The sequence below is a fragment of the Suncus etruscus genome, chromosome 1 (genome assembly GCF_024139225.1).
Source record: "Suncus etruscus isolate mSunEtr1 chromosome 1, mSunEtr1.pri.cur, whole genome shotgun sequence".
Lineage (NCBI taxonomy): Eukaryota > Metazoa > Chordata > Mammalia > Eulipotyphla > Soricidae > Suncus > Suncus etruscus.
Window position 1 is genome coordinate 96,894,938 of NC_064848.1, and position 26,376 is coordinate 96,921,313.

At 35.9% G+C, this 26,376-nt stretch overlaps 1 protein-coding gene across 1 annotated transcript in view; it reads right to left on the bottom strand.

The window, feature by feature from the left end:
* Positions 1–26,376, bottom strand: part of AKAP9 (A-kinase anchoring protein 9) — a 159,215-nt gene that overhangs the window by 23,699 nt on the left and 109,140 nt on the right. The window contains exons 30-45 of the mRNA XM_049768841.1: positions 23,251–23,403; positions 22,459–22,638; positions 20,664–21,734; positions 18,401–18,541; positions 17,500–17,988; positions 17,205–17,268; positions 16,971–17,092; positions 15,870–16,061; positions 15,236–15,424; positions 11,175–11,319; positions 9,340–9,559; positions 7,733–7,883; positions 5,028–5,696; positions 4,515–4,723; positions 3,764–3,869; positions 719–901 (exon numbers count right to left, since the gene is read on the bottom strand). Of these exons, the coding sequence (XP_049624798.1) occupies positions 719–901; positions 3,764–3,869; positions 4,515–4,723; positions 5,028–5,696; positions 7,733–7,883; positions 9,340–9,559; positions 11,175–11,319; positions 15,236–15,424; positions 15,870–16,061; positions 16,971–17,092; positions 17,205–17,268; positions 17,500–17,988; positions 18,401–18,541; positions 20,664–21,734; positions 22,459–22,638; positions 23,251–23,403 (4,284 nt within the window). The remainder of the gene's footprint in view (positions 1–718; positions 902–3,763; positions 3,870–4,514; positions 4,724–5,027; positions 5,697–7,732; positions 7,884–9,339; positions 9,560–11,174; positions 11,320–15,235; positions 15,425–15,869; positions 16,062–16,970; positions 17,093–17,204; positions 17,269–17,499; positions 17,989–18,400; positions 18,542–20,663; positions 21,735–22,458; positions 22,639–23,250; positions 23,404–26,376) is intronic.

The window sequence follows — 26,376 nt, forward strand, 5'->3', positions numbered from 1 at the left end:
ACATGGCTGTCCATGTATTATGTCCATGTATTACGCTGAGTGAAATGATTCAGAGGAAGAGAGATATAGAATACTCACTAATTTGTGAGATATAAGAAAAATAAAACAGTATGATAATATCCAGAGACAATAGATATCAGGACTAGAGCACTAACTGCACTTGACAACTATCATGACAATGATAATAAGAAAAGGAAGTAGAATATCTGTCCCAGACAGGCAGGGGATGAGGGATGGGAGAGTAGGGAAATGGGGGACAGTAGTGGTGGGAAAGTTGAGTGGTAAAGGGTAGTGTACATTCTATGACAGAAATCCAAGTAGAAACATTTCTGTAACCATGGTGCTTAAATAAATCATTACAGAAAAAAAAAGGGGAGAAAAGAAAACTATGTTAACATCATATTAGCTGAGAAAAAAAAAGATTGGAAGGCCTTGGTTGAGGAATGTTGTATTAAAACACTGCATGAAACCCAATGATGAATAATTTTGTTATTCATTGTGACTAACTAAAAAAAAGTTTGGTGGAAAAAGAATACATGAAGTATATGGGCTTTTGCTGAGCTCAGCTTTGCAGCTGAAAAATCCCTTTGAAGGCTTATTTTTATTTAGCACATTTTTATAGATATTTTTTTCTTCCATGTATTCCATAATAGTTTAGGCAACATGATTAATAATGTTAACATTTATGGTAAATGCAAGCAAAATAACTCAGACATACATAATCTCTGCCAGCTCCAGTCTGTCGATACCACCGGGCCTGCTCTTCCAGCTTCATAACTGTATTTCTTAAATCATTCTTTTCTTCAGTCAGTTGACTGATATGTCTTGTCAAATCAGCATTTTGTCTCAATAGTTGTTCAGTCAATGAGCCACAAGAAGTATTGGGGTCCACTAAGCTAGGCTAGAGAGAGAAAATGTCATAAACTCACACTAGAGCAAGAATATACGAATATCACAAGTAAAAATGTAGATAGGCAAAAAAAGAAAAAAAGGAAAATAAAAGAAAAAGAAAAAATGTAGATAGGCATCGAGAGTAAAAAGTGTTTTTAAGAAATGTTTGAATTGGGCCTGTAATAGGAAGTATGAATTTACAAGCAGGGAATAAGATACAGATTCAGAAGGAACTGTAGAGCAAAGGGACAAAGACCTGAATGAGAATGCAGTGTTGTTAGGCAAAAACAAATTACTTGTTATAGAGAGAGGTAAAGTTACTTTCTGAATGATATACTAGTAGATAGTGTAAGGCATGAAAAACTTTGGATAGAAATATGTCATAGATAAAACTTAAGAGACTAGTATATAGTGCAAGGCATGAAAAACTAGATAGGAGTATGTCACAGACAAAACTTAAGTGTCTGAAACAGCCCTTTGCTGACAGTACATAAAATAAACTAGGAAGTAAAAACTAGCGTGAAATAGTCATTGTTGCAGCTATTCACTAGAGAACCCTGGAAAGCCTGAATGAAAGAATGACTAAGGATTAGTGTGAGTGTGAGAAGGATTATTTAGGAGTTAGAGTATATAGGATTTAGTGACTGGGACTGAGCATTTGTGTGTATACAGTTAAGAGTGAAGGAAAAGTAGTCTCTGGTGATTTCTGGATTCCTTAGTGTGTTATGACCAGAAAGGTGGGCTTGAGGAAGGATGGCAAGGAAAGCAAGTGATAATCCATTAGTACTGTGTGTGTGAGGTTCCTCAGTCATCACATGGCAATGATGAGTCAAATTCCCCAAGGAAAGACATTAAATATGTATGCCTGGGGCCGGAGAGATAGTATGGAGGTAAGGCATTTGTCTTTCATGCACAAGGCCATTGGTTCAAATCCCAGCATCCGTTATGGTCCCCAGTGCCTGCCAGGAGCTATTTCTGAGCACAGATCCCGGAGTAACCCCTGAGCACTGCCGGGTGTGACCCAAAAACCAAAAACCAAAAAAAAAAAAAAAAGTATGCCTAGATCACAGGGCAAAGAACTATAGTCCAATAGAGGATAAATGTCAAAAAGTGTCATCAAAATGTAAAAACTAGATCACTGTAATCCAACTTATCAAATGGTACATAATAGCTTCCTAATATTATCTGTTCAATAAACAAAAGTCTAGTGAGAAAAGTCGCAGAATGAAGTTTTCAGTAGTAGAGGGAAAAATAGAGGAAGAGAATCTCAAACTATACCTCAATTGAAGAAATAGATGACTGAGAAGAAAGAGAAGAAAAAAATTATTTTTAAAAGATAGAAGAGATCAAATTGTCAAATGTGACCACAATCAAGCGACATAGGAACCAAAAAGCTTCAGCAGATATTATTTGTTGAAGACTTCTGATTCATTGAAGGGTGATTTTACTGAGAAGTAAGGATTGATGCCAGATTACTCTTGATTTTTTTTTTGGTTTGTTTGGGGCCACACCCAGTGATGCTCAGGAGTTACTTGTGAATCTGCACTAGGAATTACTCCTGGTGGTGCTTGCAGGAACTTATGGGATGCTAGAGATCCAATAAGGGTCAGCTGCATGTAAAGGAAATGCTCAAAAATCCAATCAATTTTTATTATAGTTTAAAAGGTGATAGGATTACAATATTGTCCAAGTTTCTGGTTGCTTTTGTTTGTTTGTTCTTGCCTTTTTTGGGTGACATCTGGCCATGATTAGGATTTACTCCTAGTTCTGTACTCAGGGTGATTCCTGAATATTTTACTTCCTAATAGGCCTGAGGACCATATAGGGTGCCAGGGATCAAACTCAGGTTTTTAGTGTTCAAGGCAGGCACTCAACCCATTGTACTACTGATCTGGCCCCAATGCCATATCTTTCTCTTTCAAGAAACCTAGCACCCAATATTATGAGACCAACAACAAATCATGATAATGTGAATTTCCCCCTTAAACCTTCGCTGTCTTCTACTGGAGGGAAGGCAAACTATTTTTTTAAAATCAGTCTTGTGTAAGCAGTCATGCATTTTACCCAACGTACTATCTCTCCAGCCCTATTTGTAATTATCATAAATTATAAACTTTATATTGTAAGTTTATAAATTATTATAAAACCCTATTATTGTTCTGCCTCACAAATTGAGGAGGAAATATTGGAGGGTACCAAGACCAACCAGTTGTGTGAACATTGAGTGGAAATAAAATATGATCAGACTTAAACACCAAATCCAAAGCCAATGACAATGGAATCGATACCTAATCTACAACAAGCTAGACACAGGGGACCACTTACACTATCAGCCTGGAGGGCAAAGGAGGGGGATATGGGATGCATGCTGGGAACAAGGGTGAATGGAGGCCAACATTGGTGGTGGAAATGCCCCTGATTCAATATCACTATGTACCTAAAATATTATTGTGAAAAATTTGTAATCCACTTTGGTCAAAATAAAAATTATTGTTAAAACACACACACACACACACACACACAAAATTCTATTATTAAGCAACTATAATTTCTCCCTCACCTGAAGGTTTTTTCCCCCCTTCTCTTTTTAAAATTTAGAATTAAAGTGGTATGATAAAATGATAAGAACAACTAAAATAATATGAAATAAGATGAGGGGCTGGAGAGATAGCACAGCACGTTTGCCTTGCAAGCAGTCATCCAGGACCTAAGGTGGTTGGTTCGAATCCCAGTGTCCCATAGGAACCCCGTGCCTGCCAAGAGCTATTTCTGAGCAGACAGCCAGGAGTAACCCTTGAGCACCGCTGGGTGTGGCCCAAAAACAAACAAACAAAAACAATAAGATGAAAAACTCTTCAGGTTTAAGTCTTACCTCCTCAGATGGCTGTACCATTAATTTTTGCAGTTGTAAAATAATTTCATCAATACTTTCTTGAACCCAAATAAAGTTTTCATCATCTACTGTTTCAAACTGTAATCTTTAAAATAAAAGATAAAAATGTCAAAATACAGTTCCTCAATCAGAGGTGTTGACTGATATAAACATTATGAATCTCAGGTCACTTTTTTTTTTCTTCGAGAAGAAGTGATTTTACTTTTTTTGTGTATTTTTTCCTGCTTTTTGGTTATACCTGGCCATGCTCAGCAATTATTCCTGGCTCTGTGCTAAGGAATTATTCCTTGCAAACTTGGGGGACCATAAGGGATGTCAGGGATTGAACCTGGGTCAGCCACATGCAAAGCAAATGCCAGACCTGCTATACTATCACTGTGGCCCCTCTTTTGATTTTTTCAAGAATCCTGTATGAATATATACACAATATATGTATGATCGTAGATATGTATGCAAGTTTACTTCGGGGCCATACCCATCATATTCAAGGCCCCTATGGGATGCTGAGGATCGAGCCCCAGTCTTATGCAACACAAGCACTTTACCCAATGTCCTATCTCTCCAGGACTATTTATAATGATTATAAATTTTATATTATATCATATATTATAACAATACAAATTATTATAAAGCCCTATTATTAAGCAACTATAATTTTACCCTCACATGAAGTAGGTTTAATTCCCCTAAGTAAAGATGTGAAGATATAGAGCACAGAGTAAATTCTAACCTGTTGGAAGCTTTCTGGGCAAGTTGCTGTAGTTTTACAGACACATGTTGAAGCTTTTGTCTGATCATTTCCAACTCATGGTTAGAGTTACTGCCTCCTCCATTCATTTCAATTAGTTTAGGGTAGCTTGATTCATTTGTCTCTCCTTCTATTTCTTGCTGAAGAACCCAATTTCTAGTTCGATCATCAGTTAAACTCCACGTGCTTGTCTTTCAATTTTGAATAGAAAAGAAAAAGCAACAATTATAAGTAAATAGCACATCATATTCTTTCTTAAAGGGAACATATTCATTGCTTATATATAATCATTTTCAAAAAAATTTTTAAGGTCTTTGTTTTTGTCTGACTGAGTATTTATACTTAAATTATTTAACCAAAATCAAAATGTGATGTAAGAAATGGAGTATTTTTTTTACAGTGTAGGTGAACCATAATGTTCACTTTTAGAGTACTAATTTACAAAGTTACTGCATGCCATACAAGTGCCCAAGGTTTAAAAAAATAATGATTTACCTCATTAAGATTCTGATAGAGAAGTCTTCTGTTTTCTCTTTTTTCTTCTCTTTCTAGTTCTTGCTTTTGGAATTCCTGCATAATTCCTTGTAGTCGTTTTCCTTCAAGGTCTAATTTATAGACTTGCTGCCTTTTCTCTTCAAGCTGGCGCTGAAGATCCTCCACTTTTGACTGGAGTTCATGCATTTTTTTCTGTCCCTCAGTGTTTGCCGCTTGTTCTGTCTGTAATGTCTTCCTGTGAACTTGCCTATCCTTTTCCATTTGCTGTCTTATTTGCAAAGAATCCAGCTTATATTTTTCAGTCTCATTTAACAATTCTACTATCCGACTGTGCTTCTCCTCTAACTGTTTCTGTAGCTCTTTCAGTATATTTTCAGAGGGTAACATGGGCCAAGGCTGCCCATTCTCATCACAGTTCTGCAACTGTGCATGCAATTCTCGCTCTCTCTCCAAGGTACTACTCATTTCCTGGATTCGAACTTTCTCTGATTCAAGAAGAACTTGAAGCTCTAAGTTTCGACCTCGTTCTTCTGATAGCTGGGCATCATGCAGCACTTTTTGTGATTCTATTTTCTGCTGTGATTCATTTAGTAGCTGTTTCTGTTGTTCTAGAAGTAGATTTAGCTGAATATTCCTTTGTTTCTGACCCTCAAGTGAAAATTTCAGATCCTTATATAAGCAAAATTAAAAAACTTTGTTAATATCATTAAAAATCCTCACAAGCATACATCTGTGCCTTTAAGCACTAAGTTGGTAGTATTTGGTGATGAAAGGAATTATCCAGTTTGTAAACATATACGTTCAGTGTTTAGAGCATATTTATTTGGAAAATCAGATGATTTGTATTTAAGAACATGAGCGCTAAGCTGTATCAGTTTCTTTTCCAACGTAACTTTTATCTGGTTATGGAAAAAGTATAGTACATTTTCTCTAGGAATAACAAAATTTAAAATGCCGCTCTTCTGGGGCCAGCAGGTATGATGCTTCCCCTATATATGGTACCCAATATGGTTCTCTAAGCCTGCCAAGTATTGCCCCCACCCCTCCATAAAAATCCACAAATATGCTTTTGTTAATGTAACTATTAACTATCATGTTTGGGTGTCTTTGGTGGGGGGGATAAAGAGGGTGCTTTGGGCACATCTGGAAGTATACAGGGGCTAGCTATTCCTGGTTCTGTGCTCAAAGTTACCCTTGATAACCATTCCCTGATGCTGGGAATTAAACTGGGGATGGCCATAAACCCTCATGTTTTACAATCCCACATACTAAATATAATGGCTTAGGGTTAGGGAAACTGCTCAAAATCTAAACAAATCTTTAGGCATACTAAGCTCTCTCAAAGACAGGATGTATATTGGGGGAAAGGGAAGAAGAGGCAGAATACTGTTTATGTGCTTTGTACTAGAGAACTAGTGGGTTCTAAGATGACATGGGTAAGAAAAGTCATAGGACAAGTTTTAAAGTAGGAACCCTGTACAGTACAAACTGACTTGAGCTGAGAGCTGTACAAAGCTGGGACAGAACAGAGAAGAAACTCACTTAAGATTTTCTCATTTTTAGGGGGCTGGAGAGATAACACAACAGTATGGTGTTTGCCTTGCATGCAGCTGATCCAAAATCAAATCCGGCATCCGATATGGTCCCTGTGCCTGCCAGGAGCAATATCTGAGCACAGAGCCAGGAATGACCCAGAAAACAAAAAAAAAAGGAAATTCTCATTGTTTTGTGGAGGTGCACACATAATGGTGCTCAGGGGTTCATTCTGCCTTTGCATTCAGGAATTACTCCTCGTGAGCTCAGGGGGCCATATGGGATGTTGGGGATCAAATCTGAGTGGGGCTCTTGTACAAGGCGAGAGACCTACCCACTGTACTATATTACTCTGGCCCAAATTTTACCTTCTGTTTTATTTTTCAGTTTGGGGCCTCACCAGGCTCAGAGGAATTTGCAGTGCAGCGCTAGGAATCAAGCCTAGGCTCTCTGCATGTAAAGCATGTACTTCAGTCTACTGAGCTATCTGTCCAGCTCAAGAATTCCTTAATATATGACAGCAAGGTCTCCTGCCAGAGAAGGGTCACTACTCCCTTTCCATAGGCAGAAACAGGAACCAAACTACCTTTGTATTATGCAGGCATAATTGTTCTATGTATCAAATCATATATGCACAAATTCAAATCTCCAAATCTGTGGGGCCGGAGAGATAGCATGGAGGTAAGGCATTTGCCTTGCATGCAGAAGGGTGGTGGTTCAAATCCTGGCATCCCATATGGTTCCCCAAGCCTGCCAGGAGCAATTTCTGAGTGTAGAGCCAGGAGTAACCCCTGAGCGCTGCTAGGTCTGACCCAAATCAAATCTCCAAATCTGCTACATCCTGTAGCAGAATAGTCTGCATACATCCACAGATGCAAACAAAGAGAAAGAGAGTTCAAGGTTCACATTTTAAAATTAGGAAAGTGGGAATAGTGCGATAGCTTAGCGGTAGGACATTTGCCTTGCAAGTGGCAGATCCAGGACGGACCTGGTTCAATTCCAGGTATCCCATATGGTCCCCCTAGCCAGGAGCAATTTCTCAGCGCATAGCCAGGAGTCAGTGGTTGTGGCCAAAAACCAAAAAAACCAAAACAAAACAATTAGGAAAGTAACAAGACTTCAAAATTGTTTGACATTTTCTAGAAACAATGAAGGATAAAGATAAAAAATACCTCAAGTTCTTCTTTACCACGCTCTTCATTGCGTCCTAGTTTGGCTTTTTCTTTTTCCAAAGCCCACTGGAGCTCTCTCGATTTTTTTTGTTCACTTACTAATGTGTCATTAAGCAAATGTACTTCATCTGTTTTATCTTTAACTTCCAACCTAAATCAAAGACATAAATTAACTTTCATAATACCACCTTGCCCAAGTTTATGTTGCAAAAGATAAGCGCTCCCAAAGAAAGCAGAAACCGTATATAAAACAATTAATAGAAAATAGGGGCCGGGCGGTGGCGCTGGAGGTAAGGTGCCTGCCTTGCCTGCGCTAGCCTAGGATGGACCGCGGTTCGATCCCCCGGCGTCCCATATGGTCCCCCAAGAAGCCAGGAGCAACTTCTGAGCGCATAGCCAGGAGTAACCCCTGAGCGTCACAGGGTGTGGCCCAAAAACAAAAAAAAAAACAAAAAAAAAAAAAAAAAAGAAAATAACATACCATGAAAATACTACATATATTCTTCTCAAAACAACTATCTCTGGTAATATAAATATTAGATACTTATCATTGCAAGCAATTTTTGTAAAATATTAATAAAATTTTTAATTACAAAAACATGAAAATTGGGGCTGGAGCAATAGCACATCAGTAGGGCATTTGCCTTGCATGCAGCCAACCCAGGACAGATGGTGGTTCAATCCTGGCATCTCATATGGTCCCCCCGTGCCTGCCAGGATCAATTTCTGAGCACAGAGCCAGGAGAAACCTGAATGTGCTGGGGTGTGACCCAAAACAAACAAAAAAAATGAACTTCCTTCTAATGTGTCCCATGCAGAATATCTCTGGATTTACCAATGAATTAAAAAACCATTTTAGGGGCCGGGCGGTGGCGCTGGAGGTAAGGTGCCTGACTTGCCTGCGCTAGCCTAGGACGGACCGCGGTTCGATCCCCCGGCGTCCCATATGGTCCCCCAAGAAGCCAGGAGCAACTTCTGAGCGCATAGCCAGGAGTAACCCCTGAGCCTCACAGGGTGTGGCCCAAAAACCAAAAAAAAAAAAAAAAAAAAAAAAAGAAAAAAACCATTTTATTGAAAAATATTTTGTAGTTTTAGTTAAATTATAAACCTGAAGGAGATCACAAATATTTCAAATAGAGGCTGGAGAGATAACACAGCAGTAGGGGTTTGCCTTGCATGTGGCTGACCTGGGAGGGATCCAGTTCAATTCCCGGCATCCCATACGGTCCCCAGCCTGCCAGGGGTGATTTCTGATTACAGAAGCCAGGAGTGACCCCTGAGTGCTGCCTGGTGTGGCCCAAAAACAAACCAATCAATCAATAAAGTTTTTTTTAAACAAAACAAGATAACCCCAAATATTTCAAATAACTTGGTGATAAAGTTTGAATTACAACTGAGGGAACAATAGAAAATATGGCAATACTGAGCATAAACTTATCACTTACAAATTTTTGGAACTTTTCCTCTAACACTAGGGATTTTCCTATAAACCAGTTTCCTGGCATTTAGATATTATGTATAATGCTAAACTTTATTAAGATTTGAGCTATCTAAAACATAACTGCTATAAATCCTTTACTAATACATGTCTTTAATGCTTGGCCTACCTGAATGCCTCTAATTCCTTCAAGTACTTATGCTGTGCCTTGAGTGTTGTTTCTAGTTCCAATTTAGTTTGTGCAAGTTCACTCTTCAGTTCAGCAACCACCATTTTCTCAGAACTCAGTTGTTCTTGCAGTTCTGTTGCTCTGTCTTTCACACTGCCAAGCTCCACTTGCATCTCTAGTATCTGAGACTGCTTATGATGCATATTATATTTCAAGAGATCTAAATGAAAAAAAATGACATTATATTTAAAATATAAACTAGCCCATTTATATCTGGTTTATAAATATTTTATTAAATAAAATGTTTTTAATTTAGGACATAGCTACAAAGCAAACGAGAAAGAGTACAGGTCCCAAGTTAGTAATGTATATAAATACACTAGTAAATGTTTTTCTCACAATGAGAAGGCTCAATATTTCAGAAAAGCGAACATATAAGGATTATAATGTGGGGTCTTAAAACAACTTGACACAAATCTGACTGTTGGGGCTGTGAGTTCAATATCCAACACAGTCCCAAATTGTCTAAGTAGAGTTCGAAGCTATTTGGTATCCCTGACACCACAACAACGTTTGCAATCTCCAATGTAATACAATCAAGTGTCTGTGAGCAGCAGAACCAAGTGTGTGACCCTCCACCAAGTGAGCACTGCTACATAAACATGTAGTAGTACACTAAATGAAAAGTGTGACTTATTTGTGAGGCCACTGCAAAGCATCACAGCCAACTGTGTGAAACCTCTTGTCATTGCAACATCAACAATAAATCAAAGTGAATACAAAAATCTATCTTTAAAAAATTGACCCTATTGTGCTCACACCTGCTATGGTTTTTGATGTTCTTTTTTTTTCTTTTCCTCCAGTTCATTCTCTCCAATGCCCCTGCTCTTATTACAACGTCCTCACACTTTCAAGATAGCACCTGTAGTTACTGACTCACCTTGGTCACTGTCAATCACTGTAAATTTTTTATTAAAACAAAATACTTTCAGGAGTTACTTATGTAATCAATAATAACAGATTTACACTATAATCATTATCAGCATTACAATAATTTGTGATACTGTTTATTTTTGCATTTCAGACTTTCCTATTATGTTCCTTTCAGTTAAAAACAAGAAAAAAGATTTTAAACTAAACAGTTACTAGTTACTATTATAAATTCAATTTTCTTTCACCAATTTATCCTCACAGAGGTTTGAAGCAAAAATATAATTGACTGATTAAAAAATCTGAGAAATCATCTAAAAATTTTTATATATCATAAAAATTAAAAAAAAATATTTATTGAGACAAATGTGAATTATAAGTTTTTCACAGTTGTATTTCAGGTCCATAGTGACAGTGAATTAGGGCCATTCCCACTGCCAGTGTTGGCCTCTCTCTGTCATAGTTCCCAGCATGCATCACAAAACTTCACCCATAGCCCCCTGGACTGTTAGTGTAACCGGCCACTTTTGTATACAGAGTATTGTATACTGGGTTTTTGATTCTTAATCCATAATTTTTAATTAAAAGTAATCAGACAATTTTTATATTGATTATACTTATTTCTTTCATGTTGAGAATGAGAAGAAAATGTTACTAAGGGGAAATGGCAGAGGTATGGCATTTACCTTGCAAGTGGCTGACCTAGGACTAACTGTGGTTTGATCCCTGGTGTCTCATATAGTCCCCCAAGCCAGGAGTGATTTCTTAAAGCATAGCCAGGAGTAATCCATGAGAATCACCAGGTGTGATTCCCAAAAACAAAACAAAAAATAAACAAAAAAAGAAAACAAAACAAGATATTTTCATGCATTTGTTTTACCAAAGAAGGCTCTCATACAATATACCTTGGCTTGGTTGATCACTTTCTTGCTCTCTTTTCAAAATCATTTTCCTACCATTTATTTGGTCACGCAGTTCTTGAATTTCAGATAACAAACTCCTTCTATCTGCATTCTGCAGCCATTCCATAGCTTCCTGATATTCAATACCCTGTGACAAAGTAAAGTAAAAACATCAAGTCAAGAAAGTTCCAAAGTTGTAACAAGATTACAAATCTGGAAAATGAACAGAACACATAAGCTAAATTTTGGAAAGTTCATATTGTTTTATAACTGATGATACTGATTTTTGACCATTGGTGAAGGTGATTTTTTTTAAAATAATTTTTATTATGGCCAATGTGAATTATAAACCTTTCACAGTAATATTTGAGGTACATCATAATGACATTGAATCAGATAGGTTTCTTCCCATCTCCCCAGTCAGTTTAAAGCTTCTGCTTTTGTTTTTTTTTTTTTGTTTGTTTTGTTTTGTTTTTTTGGGCCACACCCGTTTGACGCTCAGGGGTTACTCCTGGCTATGTGCTCAGAAATCGCCCCTGGCTTGGGGGGACCATATGGGACGCCGGGGGATCGAACCGCGGTCCTTCCTTGGCTAGCGCTTGCAAGGCAGACACCTTACCTCCAGCGCCACCTACCCGGCCCCGTTTTGTTTTGTTTTTAAATAGACTTTCTAGGTTCTATTATGAGACTGCAAACATACTTTCTGATCAAACTTTTCCTCACTAGTTCTAGTACTCACAGATAACTATTGCTTGAATTTATTATTCTATAAATGTTTAATAATTTTTGATATACTAATTTCATTTTTTCTCCATACTACTTGTCATTCTAAGAAATTTTTACTCATTTAAGTTGTATCAATATGATCTTGTTAATTCTTTGTGAGTGTGCATGGTGCCAGGGAGTAAATTTAGGGCCTATATATAAGCATGGTAAATGCTCTACTATTAACTAACATCCCCAATAGTACTTGGGGATTCTTGTAATTACTCTTTAGTTTATAACCTGTCATTATCACTATTTAGTTTGATGTTCAAATTGGGCACTGGTAATGATTTCAAACTGAATTCTGTTGACCCACTGAAATATTTCCCTCTTTTTCTTCTTTATGCAATTCATTGCTTCTCAGCAAAACTAGATAATCCATAATCATCATAGTATATAGTATATCCTTGCCTGATATACTATTTACTCAATGAATTCTAATCCCTTTTAAATTCACCCCCTTTAAAGGCTTAAAAAATCAAGATCTGAGAGCTAAGTGTTATGAGTAAATTTTTTGTTGTTTACTTGCTTTGTGCACACTAGTAGTGCTCCTGGTTCTGTGTTCAGGAATCATTGCTGACTCACTCACAAGATAATATGGGATGCCAGGGATGGAATCGTAGTAGTCTGCATGCAAAGTACCATACCCATTGTACTATCACTCCAGCCCTTATGAACATATCAGATATATCCTAGTTATTGATTTATTTTCACTAATTCTAAAATAGTATGTTTTATTTATTTTTCCTTAAACCAATTATTTATTTTTTTTTTTTTTGGTTTTTGGGCCACACCCGGTGACGCTCAGGGGTTACTCCTGGCTATGCGCTCAGAAGTCGCTCCTGGCTTGGGGGACCATATGGGACGCCGGGGGATCGAACCGCGGTCCGTCTCCTAGGCTAGCGCAGGTAAGGCTTACCTTACCTCCAGCGCCACCGCCCGGCCCCTAAACCAATTATTTTTAAGTTTCCATTATCCTTAACTTTTTAAAAAATGTGTGTGTATGAGAGAGTATGTTTATATATATTCTGTTAGAGTTTCAGAGTTTGATTTTGGGGGCTCATACAGGTAAACCATGTTTTCCAATATTGAGCTGTATCCTAGCTCAATAGAATCAACTTTTATAGTTTTTTTGTTGTTGTTTGTTTTCTTGGGCGACACCTGGTGGTACTCATGGGTTACTCCTGGCTCTGTGCTCCTGGCAGGCTCGTGGGACCATAGAGGATGCTGGGGATCGAACCCATGTTTGTCCCGGGTCAGCAGTGTGCCAGGCAAACGCCCTACCACTGTACTATCATTCTGGCCTCAACTTTTATGTTTTTTATCCTCTCCAGGTACTAATGGAATGTATTACCTTTATTACAACTGATTCTTACTATTTGTGGATCAATGTTTACAAATTTACCTACTTACTAAAAGTAATCATAGTGCAGGGGTGGCGAACACGCGGGGAGAGCCACATGCGGTCCCATACAAAATGAATGCAGGTCTTTGCCTCTTATGTGTTTAATATATTATTGTTAAAATTAGATGCTTTCGTGTGAGTGTTTGTCTGTTTTGGCAGATCACTGCATGGTGTGGCTCTTGGACTCTCACAGTTTAAAATTTTGGCTCTTGGTGTCGAACTTGTTCGCCACCCCTATCATAGTGACTCAATATTTTTGAATGCTTTTATAGTCACTTGCAACCATGCATGAGTGTCAAAAATCTTTAAATTGTCATATATATATATATATATCTATATATATATCTATATATATATCTATATATATATATATATATATATATATATATATCTTCCTAATGAACAAAGTGATAATGTCTTCTACCATAAAAAAGAAAAAGGAGGTGTTTTTTCTTTAAGAGTGTGTGGGTTGGTTAATGGGACATACTTGGCAATGATCAGGACCACACCTGGGAGTGTGTTCATGGGCCATAACTGGTAGTGCTCAAGAAACCATATATAGTGCCAGAATTTAAAACAGGTTTGCAGCAATAGCCACATACAAAGTAAGCACCTTAACTGTACTATCTCTCTGACTCAACAATTGTTTTATCTATCCATTTAGTAATGGGCTTTCTGTACTTTTCTGTTTTTTACTCACAATTTTTATATTTAAAATGTTCCAAGTTACAGAGATAAAATATTACTTACTGTTCCAAAGGACAAGAAGTCTTTAATGTTATTTATTTATTTTGTTTTTTTTTGGGGTCACACCGGCATTGCTCAGGGGTTACTCCTGGCTCTATGCTCAGAAATTGCTCCTAGCAGGCTCAGGGGACCATATGGGATGTCAGGATTTGAATTGATGACCTTCTGCATGAAAGGCAAATGCCTTACCTCCATGCTATCTCTCTGGCCCCTGTAATGTTATTTATGGTGAAAGTTAAATATTAAAAGACATTTTGTTTAGGAACGAGGCCAGGGTGATTGGAAATAACTTTAATGTTAATGAATCAACACCATAAAAAGTAATATATAGGGGCCTTTAAACAAAGCTTACATAAAAATATATATATATGTGTGTGTGTGTGTGTGTGTGTGTGTGTGTGTGTGTATATTATATATATATAATTTTACCATGGTCCTATAACCAAGTATTAAGTTCCTATGACAATTTTCTGGTCACAAAAATATAAGCCTTCTAAATATTCCCCCAAAATTTAGGACACAGAAAAATTTCAGACTATGACAATTTAATCACACCAATAAACCTAACAACCATCTTAGAGCTACAGGAAGAAAGCAGAGAAAAACCACTAAACCTGGGAAGAACATAAAAACTGCACACAAAACAAAGTACTTGCTCTATTTTCCTGATAGAAATGGCTCACATTCATGTCAATTTTATAAAACTGACAAGTCAAATTATGAGAATTGGGAGCCAGAGAGATAGTATTGCAGGTAGAACACTAGCTTGCATATAACCAGTCTGGATTCGATCCCTGGCCTTCTATATGGTCTTCCAAACACTGACAAGATTAAATTCCTGAGTATACAGTCAGGAGCAACCCCTGAGCATAGCTGACTGTGAACCAAAAACAACAACAAAAAAGCTAGAAAATTCTAAGAACTAATTTATTTCTCCTATGTTCTTTAGATTTACTTTATTGCTCCTTTTTTTTACCTTCTTAAGTTGGATGATTAGCTTGTTAATTTTGAGTCTTGCCTATTCAACTATAGCATATAAAACATAAAATATTCTGTTTCCATTAAAATTTAAAAACTCAAACAGTCTAAACTCAATCAATAACCCAGATTTCTATTTAAAAATAGTTTTAAGGTTTTATTTTGATACCTGTTCTTTTATTCTGCGATCCAAACAGTTTAATAATGCAACTGCATCTCTAGTACCTAGAACTGTTAACTCAGTCTGAAAGGCAGCTAGTAAGACACCACGCTCTTTTAAGAAAACTTGTTGAAGGGCTAGCAGAAGTTCACTTCGCCAGTCGGTAAAGTTTTCATGAGGATGAGAACTCTCATAAACCTAGCAAAAGATAAACAATGAGAGTTAGTTTTCATGTAGTAAGTTTTAAAAGTATCCTAAAAATAATATTAATTGACCAACAAAAACACACACTAACAGTTAAAAGAATTTATTTTCTAGCATGTGATATGAGGCATTAAGCAATGCATATAGTTCATTTAAAATTATACAAGATCACTTATGTGAAATGTCTTATTACTGATAAATATTATTATTCTTTTTTTTTTTTGGTTTTTGGGCCACACCCGGCATTGCTCAGAGCTTACTCCTGGCTGTCTGCTCAGAAATAGCTCCTGGCAGGCACGGGGGACCATATGGGACACCGGGATTTGAACCAACCACCTTTGGTCCTGGATCGGCTGTTTGCAAGGCAAACGCTGCTGAGCTATCTCTCCGGGCCCGATAAATATTATTAAAAACTCTTTAGATGAACAGTACTGGGTACCTTAGCTTCTCTATGCACTTGCATTTTGGTTATCAAATCCTTAAGAGATGATATTGTACTGAGGTAAGCTCTTCTTTCTTCTAGCCAAGACTCTGAAACTTGCTGAGTAGAATGGTCCTCTCCATCGCTATAAGAAGACTCAGTGAGTGAGAGCACTTGCATGCCTTCATTATGGACAGCTCTGAGTAATCCCTAGAAATCAAGAACCAAAAGCAAAATTATGTCAAATTTAAGAAGAATAAAATCAGATGAAGATAAACACTTTAAGCAAAATAGTTTAGTTATAAATTTGGAATTCACTGTTTGCAGGAAACATCAGTCCTCTATCACTGAAAGTACTCTTATTTCTGGAGGGGTAAGTCAATTCTGGCAGAGAGCCCATGACTTTTGTACATTCAATTCTAAATTCCTTCTGGTTTTTGGATGTGATGATTAGCTACTAAGCTGACCAAAAGAAATATTTAAGTTCTAGTCCTTGAGAATACTTTTGATAAACAAAACCAGGTTCAGGGGTTGATGTGTGTACTGACCAGTTTGACCTTTGGCACTAGTAGACTCCAAAATACCACTGAGGATGGCAGTTGTGATCCCATGTACAAGGTGGGTGGCCCAAGTCATTCTAGACAACCATGAAACCCAAGCAGCAGCACTACATTGCTGACCTAGTTAACTGAGGATCTACTGGACTGGCTCAACCCCTTAGCACCAGTTCATAGTTATGTCCCACCAAAATAAACAAAACCATCAGAAATAAAATACTGAAACAAAACATTTCTACAAATATATACCGTCTATTATACTTTTTGAACTGCAAAACGTAAACATAAGTAAAGAGAAATTTGTAAATGAAATAGAAATTATTTTTTTCAGGAAGAATCTTGTAGTATATAATGTCTAATAAACTATGAGAGATCACACTAGTCAAATTTTACTAAAAGACAAGTATTTTGACCACTCCTGAATTCATTCACAGGAACCATTATTGTTTGAGAGTGTGTATTTAGCTGTAACTTTCCATTTCTCTCATCCACCTTCATTAATCTTGTACAATTAAATTAACTTAAAAAAAAAAAAACACAAAAAAACACAAGTATTTTGTACCTTTATTTTCTTTGGAAATGAATCTGCTGAACTTTCACCTTCTTCTCCTCGGTCTTCTGATGCTGTATCAAATCCTTGACTTTGTGTAAGATAAATTCCCTGACCCCAGTCTGATCCAGAATCTAAAAACAAAAGCAAAAACAAGATAAAAAAAAAAAATCCCACAACCATTGACTAGTAAAATGGAACTCTTTCTAAACAGTATTTTGACAATTCCAAAAATTTGTAACTTACCACTGGAACAAACTTCTCTTGTTTGATATGAATCAGAATGTGCTACTTCAGAAACTGTGGATCCCTGAATCAGAGAAAATATACATTAACAAGTTTTGTCTTAATAAAAACCAGATCCAACGAACAGTTTCATTGTGCTCTAAACAACAACAAAAACAACTGCTAATAACTTTCACAACGATGGAATAGGCTTAAAGTTACAATTTTATAATAATGAAGATTTCTCCCCCCTTTTTTCCTCTTGGAAACAGAAACTTGAAAAAAATATAATTTACATATTATGAAAACCAAATACCTCTTTAGGTGTCAGACACTGTATCACTGCCTTCAAGGTACCACATTCCTCTGTCAGTAACTGAATAGCAACATAGTGTTCCCTCTTTAAGGTTTCCGTTTCTGAAATATGCCTGGATTCCATGTCCAAAATTTCAGCAGCATGTAGTTCATGCATTTGCTCAATTTTTTCAGTAAACTGACTGATAATTTCACTCACTTCTTCTGAATAACAGTCATTCTGCAAATCAATTTGGATTCCTGCATTTCTAACAAGAACTTCTGGAGTCTGATCATTGCTACTGACTCTGACTGTCCCACTGGTTTGGGATGCAGCACTTTTAACCATTTTAATAGGAAGTGGCTCTAATATGCAGAGCTTTCCGTTTTCTTGTACCTCAGTCTTAGCTTCTTTTTCTAAGAAACAGGCTAACTTCTCTTCTGCCTCAGTTAGTTGATCTCTAACTTCATTTAGTTCTTTCTGTAGAGATTCTATTTTTCTTTCTCTTACCTAAAACAAAATAGACAGAAAAGCACAGTTACAAGTTATCCATATTGAAAGTAGACCCATTTGGGTAGGAAGGAAGAATATAATTCACAGTGATATGTCAGTCAGAATGGCAAGATAAACATTTGAAAATATTCATAGTTTCTATATAATTTATGTAAAAATTCTCCTTAACATCCATTTTCTTCTCTCTCTTAACAGACCCAGAATTAAAATAGCATCTTACTAACAAAAATTCCCAGTGAAATCAAGTAATGAAGTAATTTAGAATAATAAAAGTTTTTCAGTAAATTCACAAGAGTACTATTTGTACCTTTTAATTTTTAGAGCTGGATTTGTTTTTACAGAATATATACTTTGAAATAAAATTAAGTTAAAATGAAATAAGTGGACAGGACTATATCACTTATCTTACCAACAACTCTACTTGAAGTGTTTCTGCTTTCTGTTTGTAACTGTCAAGTTCTTGTTTGGTAGTTGCTGATTCAGCTCTAAGAGCTTCAAGTTGATCAAATACTTCACTTTCTTCATTATTTTGATTTAGTTCAGTGGTAGTCTGAATAGTAGTATAAAAGCATAAAAAAAAGACATTAAAATATATATGTATGTATATGCCAGATAGATAGTACAGCAGGAAAACTGGCTTGTCTTGTATGTGGTTGACCTAGGTTTAATCCCCAGAACCTCTTATATTCCTAAGTACTGCCAAGAATGATCCCTGAGTAAGAAGTAAGTTCTGAGCAACACCAGATGTGATACAAAAAAATCAGACTAACTACACACACATATGCACAGCCAATATCATGCTGCACATTCTAATAAAGCTTTTCCAGGAATAATAGCCTATCAAATAGTAAAAGTTGAAATGATCTATATTCTTTCAATAAATGAAGAAGTGTTTCTGGAGCAGAATCATTTTTTTTTAATTTCTTTTTTTGGAGGGGAGGGTTGAGGGTTGAGTCACAACTGGTTGTGTTCAGGTTTTACTTCTGATTCTATGTTCAGGGATCACATCTGGTTCAGAGGACGTTATATGGTCCTGAGGATCAAATCAGCAACAAGCCACATGCAAAGCAAGCTCCTTACCCTGGTACTTCCTTTCTAGCCCCCACTGTATATTCTTGAGAGTACAGTAACAGAATGATCATCTAATAATAAAATCATGTCATTCTTTTTTTTTTTTTACCATTCATAAACTTCTCACATTTATTTCTTAAAAGATAGGTATTGGGCTAGAATGTTACTACAGAAAGTAGGGTACTTGCCTTGCATGTGGCCAACCCAAGTTCAATCCTGGCATCACATATTGTCTCTGAGCCCTGTCTATGAGCATAGTGCCATGAATAATTCATGAGCACTGCAGGGTGTAGCCTCTCCAAATAAACAAAAAATATCAAAAGATACTACATATTTAAAAGATATTTTTCAGACATTTTACATAAAATTTCCCATACTACTTTAATATTAAAGAAATTTATAATACCTCTGAAACAGGAGGAAAAGCTTAGTAAATGAAATGACTTATTATTCTTAGTGCCCCGGTTAGTTCAAAGAGTTCTGGACATTAAGTTGAAGTCCCGGGACTCCAAAACAAAAAACAAAACTCCAAAACTTCCGAACACATTTATTTTTATAAAAGAAATTATGGATGGGGGTCAGAGAGACAGCATGAAGGTAGGGTATTTGCCTTGCATGCAGAAGGACGGTGGTTCGAATCCCGGCATCCCATATGGTCCCCCGAGCCTGCCAGGAGCGATTTCTGAGCATAGAGCCAGGAGTGGCCCCTGAGTGCTGCCGGGTGTGACCCAAAAACAAAAAATAAAACAAAAAAATAAGAAATTATGAATAAAATCCCCACCTATCAGTTAATATCATGAAAGTGTTCAAATGGGACTGCATATATATTACATAAAATTACAAGTATATAAAATGAGAACTTAAAAATTAAAGTCCTTCATATCCGCATTTTCTATAACTGATTTCAGATCAGTTAATCTATAAAAGTAGAGTCACAAGAATGAAATAAGATACATATCTTTCCTAAGAATTAAGTTATCAAATATAAATGAACAATATCAAACTATTTTGATATTTCCTATAATTTAGATGGTATATCACTTAACATGTTAGAGAGGAAGAGGGGAAAAGTATCACAATTTTCCAGGTGACTTTTGCTAAATTTAACCTTCCTAAGTTTCTTCTGACTGTTCCTCTTGTTTGAAGGTTTGGGGGGGAGAAGGTGGCAGGCAGAGCTACTCAGCTACATGCATAACCTTAACTCCAACCATCTGTCTCCATTTTTATTGGAAAAAAGCCATCCTGAGAAAGACATACATAGAACAGTGAGAAAAGGATCACATCGTCTAGTACTTAGATAGCCAAACCAACTCTGGTGAGTTGTGGTGTGATAGATGTCAAAGTCAGATCTCCTTCACATATCTCTTAATGGCTCTGATAGTAAGATGAGTACTGTAATTTGAAAACTACCAAATATCATTTAGATTCATTATTCTAATGAATATGAGCGCACAGAATAGCAATATTTTTATGAAAGTTCTTTGCATATAAATGAACAGATGTAAAAATAGCACATTTAATATAGTAAATTATCAATCTAATTAAGTAACATGCATAGATTTTACAAACATTTAAATGACAACTATCAAATGCAAACTAACCATGAGAACATCAAAATCTCCTTGAGGACTTCTTTTCATTTCTATAATTTGTGTTTTCTCATTGTCCTCCAATAGCTTCTGTAGCTCTAATAGCTTCTTCTCTTTTTCCATAGCCTTTCTCTCTGCAATTTCCAACTGTTCCTTTGCTAAAACCAAACTTGTTTGCATTTCAACAACCTGGCTTTCTAATTCTGATATTCTTAAGGTTAATGTTTGTACATCTAACTTCATCTCACTGTCTGTTAATTGACTTAAATTCTGTATATTTGCTTTTTCAGATCCCAATGAATTTTTTTGCTTTTCTTGACAGATTTTTGCATACTCCTTAAATGCGTCAAGTTGGACTTGACTAACAAGAGCAGCAGCAACTTTTTCTTCAAGTGTATTCTGTAGATTTATAATCTTCTTCTTAAGCATTTCTGCTTCAGATTGGCCTAGCTCCTGCAAGTCCTTTATTTGTTTATAACACCGTGTAAGCTCTAAGTCTTTTGCACTCACAATGTTCTCATGTAGCATCTCTGTTTCAAAACTGTTTATGGTCATTTTGCTGTTTTCTTCCAAATACTTGGGGCAAGTCTGATTTTCCAGAGGTATATGAATATCTTCAGTCAGGTCTACTTCCTGTTCAGATTTGTTTCTGTTTAGAACATCCATAACTACAGGAATATTTTCTTCTGGTATACTTTGAATTTTCCCCATATATTCACGTTCTCTCTTTAAGTTGCATAATTCTTGTGTTAGTTGGTTCATTTTAACATTTGTTTCTTTTAGCACATTTTTTGTTAAAGCTATTTCTTCATTAGTAGTTTCTACTTGCTGTTCTAAAGCAAGTTTTTCAGCTGTCACCATATCCAACTGATGTTTTAAACTATCTGCCTCTTCTGGGAAAGAATTAGCATCTAGTGGTGTCTTCTGTTCAATATTTGCCAATTCCTGTTGAAGCTTTTCAATCACTTCATTAAGTTGCTCTATTTCTTCTTCTCTATTTTTCTTTAGACGTTCTTGATCAATCATCAAACATTCTATTTGGATTTCAAGATTTCTTATCAGTTCATTTTTTTCCTCAATAATCTATTAATGAAAAATATACATAGTATATACATAGTAAATATATAGTTATATATAGTTTCCCCCATTTATGTACACCATAAATATATAAACAGTAAATATAGTTCTATTTGCATATATGCATATATAACTTTTCTTCCTTTACAACTTCATCACTGTCCCTGTGCTTATATTTTATTTCAGAGCATAATTTTAAAGTGCTGACTGCATAAAAATAATCTCCTTTTAAAATACATTGATTTACTATTTTTAACAGACCAACAGTCTCCTAGGTTATCAAGGATCTTAATGAGAATTTCATTTAGAAAGTTCTGCTAAACAAAAGATCCCTTACACTGTAGTTTTAGTTCTACACATAAACTAAGCATTTCAAATACATTCTTACTGAAAATGAATAATATTGAAATATAAGCAGTTTAAAACAAATGGTGTCCAAAGTTATTACCTTATTTAACTCAACAGAAAAAATTTTTAATATATTTGATTTGAATATGTGATAAAAATTTTATTTACTAAAAACTCCCAATAAAACATTTATTGGAGAATTATAAGAGGAAATAAAAATATTTACAATTAAAGGGATATGTGCCCTCATAAAATTAATGAATAAAAGAGAATTAGGATTTATATCTTTTTTATATTCAAGTAAAACTGAAGAATAATTTCAAGTTTCAGTTGTGGAACTTAAAATGAAAGCCAATTTCATGTAGTGATTTTATGAATGTACCTTGTTATCTGTTGTAATTTTAAGTTGATGCTGAAGTTCTGTAATTTGCTCATTCAATCGATCAATTTCTACCTCTTTTTCTTGCATTAGCTCAGTAAATTTCCCAAATAGCACATGCTGGTCCTGAGCAGAAATGCCATCTGATTCCTTTATGGTAAATCCTAGTTTCTCCATTTCATCCTAGGAACAAGTATTACATTCTAAACAGATTAATACATTTGATTTTGAAAACATTGTATCAATGTTACAAATCAAAATATAAGCAGTGTCATAGTTATTATAAATCAATAACCTATTTTGGGGGAATTTATGGCCACATGTAGCTGTGCTCAGGGCTTACTCCTGGGCTCTACACTCAGGGATCACTCTAGGGGGACTTAGGGGACCATTTGTGGTGTCAAAGATTAAACTGGGTCAGTCCTGTGCAAGGGAAGTATCCTACCCACAGTACTATCACTCTAGCCTGTAAATCGGTAATTCTTAGATTAATTCAACTGTTTACTAGGGGTTGACAAGTTCCAAGTTGGGAAAGACAGCTCAAAAGGCTGGAATGTATGATTTGCATGGAGGAGTACCACATGATGACTTCCAATCATGGATGGGTATAAAAATATCTCCCCTCAACTCTCCTTAAAAGAGAAAAGTTCCAGACAAATCTAATTGATGCTAATATTCCTCTATGAATTATTATTTGGCAGTAGGTCAGGAAATGCTCATAATACCAAAGCTACAGAGTATAAAAAAATACCCTAACAATTAGTTACAGGAAAAAAAATTTTCTTAATGAGTTACCTTAAATAATTTGTTTTCTTGTTCAATTTCTTGTAGACGGGTAGTAGATTCCTGTTTTTGTATTTCCAATTGCATATGTAGTTGCTGAACTTCTTCATTCTTATTTTCTAGTTCTTCTCTGAATTGTTCTAATTGTTCTTCTAAGTTAGTGATCTTTAATACCCAAATTATCAAAAGAGAAAAAGCTGTTCATACAAAAACTTGACAGGACATAATCAAGACTGTTGTATTAGATCTAGAAAATACATCTACTTAGAAGCGAAGGGTTTATTTTTCTAAGCGGTGTACCAATATTGTTTTTAGACATGTTCAAACTGAATATCCTAACCCATTCTTTTCAAAGCAGAGATTTCTCAAGAACTACAGAGGAATACAAGACTTACTTCCTACCTACATTGTAATATATACTGCCTACCTATATTCTAATAAGGCAGAAAAAAATCATGGGAGGAAGGAACACAATATACATTTTAAGATTTCATTTATATTATAAAATGTTGCTATTCAAAAAGCCCAAAAGAACTGAACTAAGTCAATTATTTTAGCCACCAAGCAAGATCCATTCAATTTAGTTCATATTAAAGCTAACCCAGAGAGGATTGCTGCCATAGGACTTGTTAATGCAGAGAAAGAAGAAAACGCAAAGACCATGAGATTCTTAGGTCTGACATACTTATTAATTACAATTTTAAAAGAAATTAGATCACTCCCACTTAAGTGAAATAGAATTACAGCTTATTTCTGAATACAGATTTTGCTAATGGTAAAGCAATTCCTCTCTGATTGTTATACAATGAAACTAAGAATGGAAATTAAGCTATTTAAAAGAAAAACTGGATTCAGGCGGTTGGAGTGATGGAACAGCAGGTAGGGTGTTTGCCTTTATACGGCCAACCTAGGTTTGATCTCTGGCATCCCTTATAATTCCTGAGCCCACCAGAAGTGATTCCTGAGTGTGGAGTGAGGAATTACCCCGGTGCACAGCTAGGAGTGACCTTAAGAGTCCCTCCAATCCCTCTAAAAAACAGTTAAGGAGAAGAATAGTCATCTAGATCATTACTTTGCTGCCACTTAATATTTAATGAATGGCTCTCCAAATGTGTATTTACTCAAAGATCAAAACTGCTACCTTAAAAGCTCCTTGGATGGAGCAGCATTTAGTGGCAGATGGCTCAAAGAGCAGCTTATTAATCATGTATTGCCTTCTAACCTGAAAGCAGTATATGTTACACACCAACACACAACCAGAAGACTATTTTAGCAATGGTAAGACAAAAATCTTAAAAAAATTTCATCTACTATTTTCTCAACAATATCAATAAAAACTATCATTTATAGGTAATTTACTACAAGCACTGAGTAGTCGTCATTACATGTATTGTTATACTTAAAAACCTTTCACACCTTGTGATATCTGCATTAGAATTACTCCCTTTAGAGATGAGGAAGAGTCAAAGTTACTACTTTGTCTAAGGTGTCAAGTGGCTAAGTATGTGTAAAGTCAGACTACCTCTAGAGTTTCACATTCTTAATTATCATTTACCTTACTGCTAATAACTAATGTCTATAACTTATATTTAAAAATTTTCTGTAACACTGGTATTAAACTCATTAGACATAACAAATATGTTCTATAGATGTAGACATATAATTACAAGTCTGCTTACCACTGTGATGATTAAATCTACAAAGCTCTTTAGTAGTGTTTAACCTGATCTTTTATAACTACTTCTGATGTCAAGGTATTATTTTAAAATCAACATGTATATAGACATTTATTTAAGTTCAAAATTGCAGCCCTTGCAAAGGGGACTAAAGAGAACCTTGGAACAATTCTGGAGCGATACTAAAGCTGGTGGTGGAGATGGTACAGTAGCATTTCAAGTATAAAAATCAATACTACTGTAAACCATGATACCTCAATTATAAAACAATAGTCCTACCTCAAATGATATTTACCTTCTTTTGGATATGGCACTTTATGGTAAAAGCCATGCCCTATAACCTAAGTCTTGCAAATCACTGTGTAGTCCCTGGAGCGGCACAGCTAATATCAGGGAATATAACAGAGTAAATTCTCCCTTGGCAAGAAAGGTGTGGGGCACACCCTGTGTTGCTTCAGTGTCAATCTCAGTGGTACTTGTGGAAGTATGCAGGGTTTGAGTCCAAATCCAGGATTCCTGGATGCAAAAGCATGCATTCAAAAGCATGCATTCACCTAACTGAGCTACCCTCCAGCCTTTTATGCAGATTAACTTCCACCTAATGTTCTGAAACAGTATTCTCATTTTAACAAGATCCCAGGGAACAGGTCTAAAGTTTTAATATGCCAGTATAAGCAGTTGAAGTACAAAGTATTTTAAGAGAGTTCCAATTTCCTAAAAGGATAACACAGAGGCATTTTCCCCTCTTTTTCCAACTCCAGTTTCAGCCTCACGCTGACTTAGTACTGAATCTATAACAATTTAACCAGAAGATTTATTTTGAAGTTTAACAGACTTTAACAATGGTTTGCTTTAATTTTTTACATTAATAACTATAGACTCTAAATTACATTAATTTGTACCTATTTGTTTTTAAATGCTTGTATTCAGTTAATTTGAAATGTGATGCACATTTCCCCTGCTGTACAAAAGTAAACTGATATAACTTGGTGTTTCTTTTTCATCTTTGGAACACTATTACTGCAAGGTTCTTTTCTGTGTTCTTGTCTCATTTGGGGTGAGAAGGTTCTGACAGTTACTGTTAAATAAATCGCTGGGAATAAAAACCTGTAGATCAGGATCAACGGTTAGTTTAGCCTTTTACTCATGTCTAGCCATCTCATCAGCAGTTTTCTTTTTTATTTATTTTTAATTTTAAAGGCTTTTTTTTTGTTGTTGTTTTTTTGAGCCACACCCATTTGATGCTCCTGGCTAAGTGCTCAGAAATCGCCCCTGGCTTGGAGGGACCATATGGACACCGGGTGATCGAACCGCGGTCCTTCCTTGGTTAGCGCTTGCAAGGCAGACACCTTACCTCTAGCGCCACCTCACCAGCCCCTCATCAGTAGTTTTCTAGCATAATCAACTATCATTATATTGGGGGCTAGTTCTTATGATCTGTTTTTTTTTTTTTAGGGAGCTG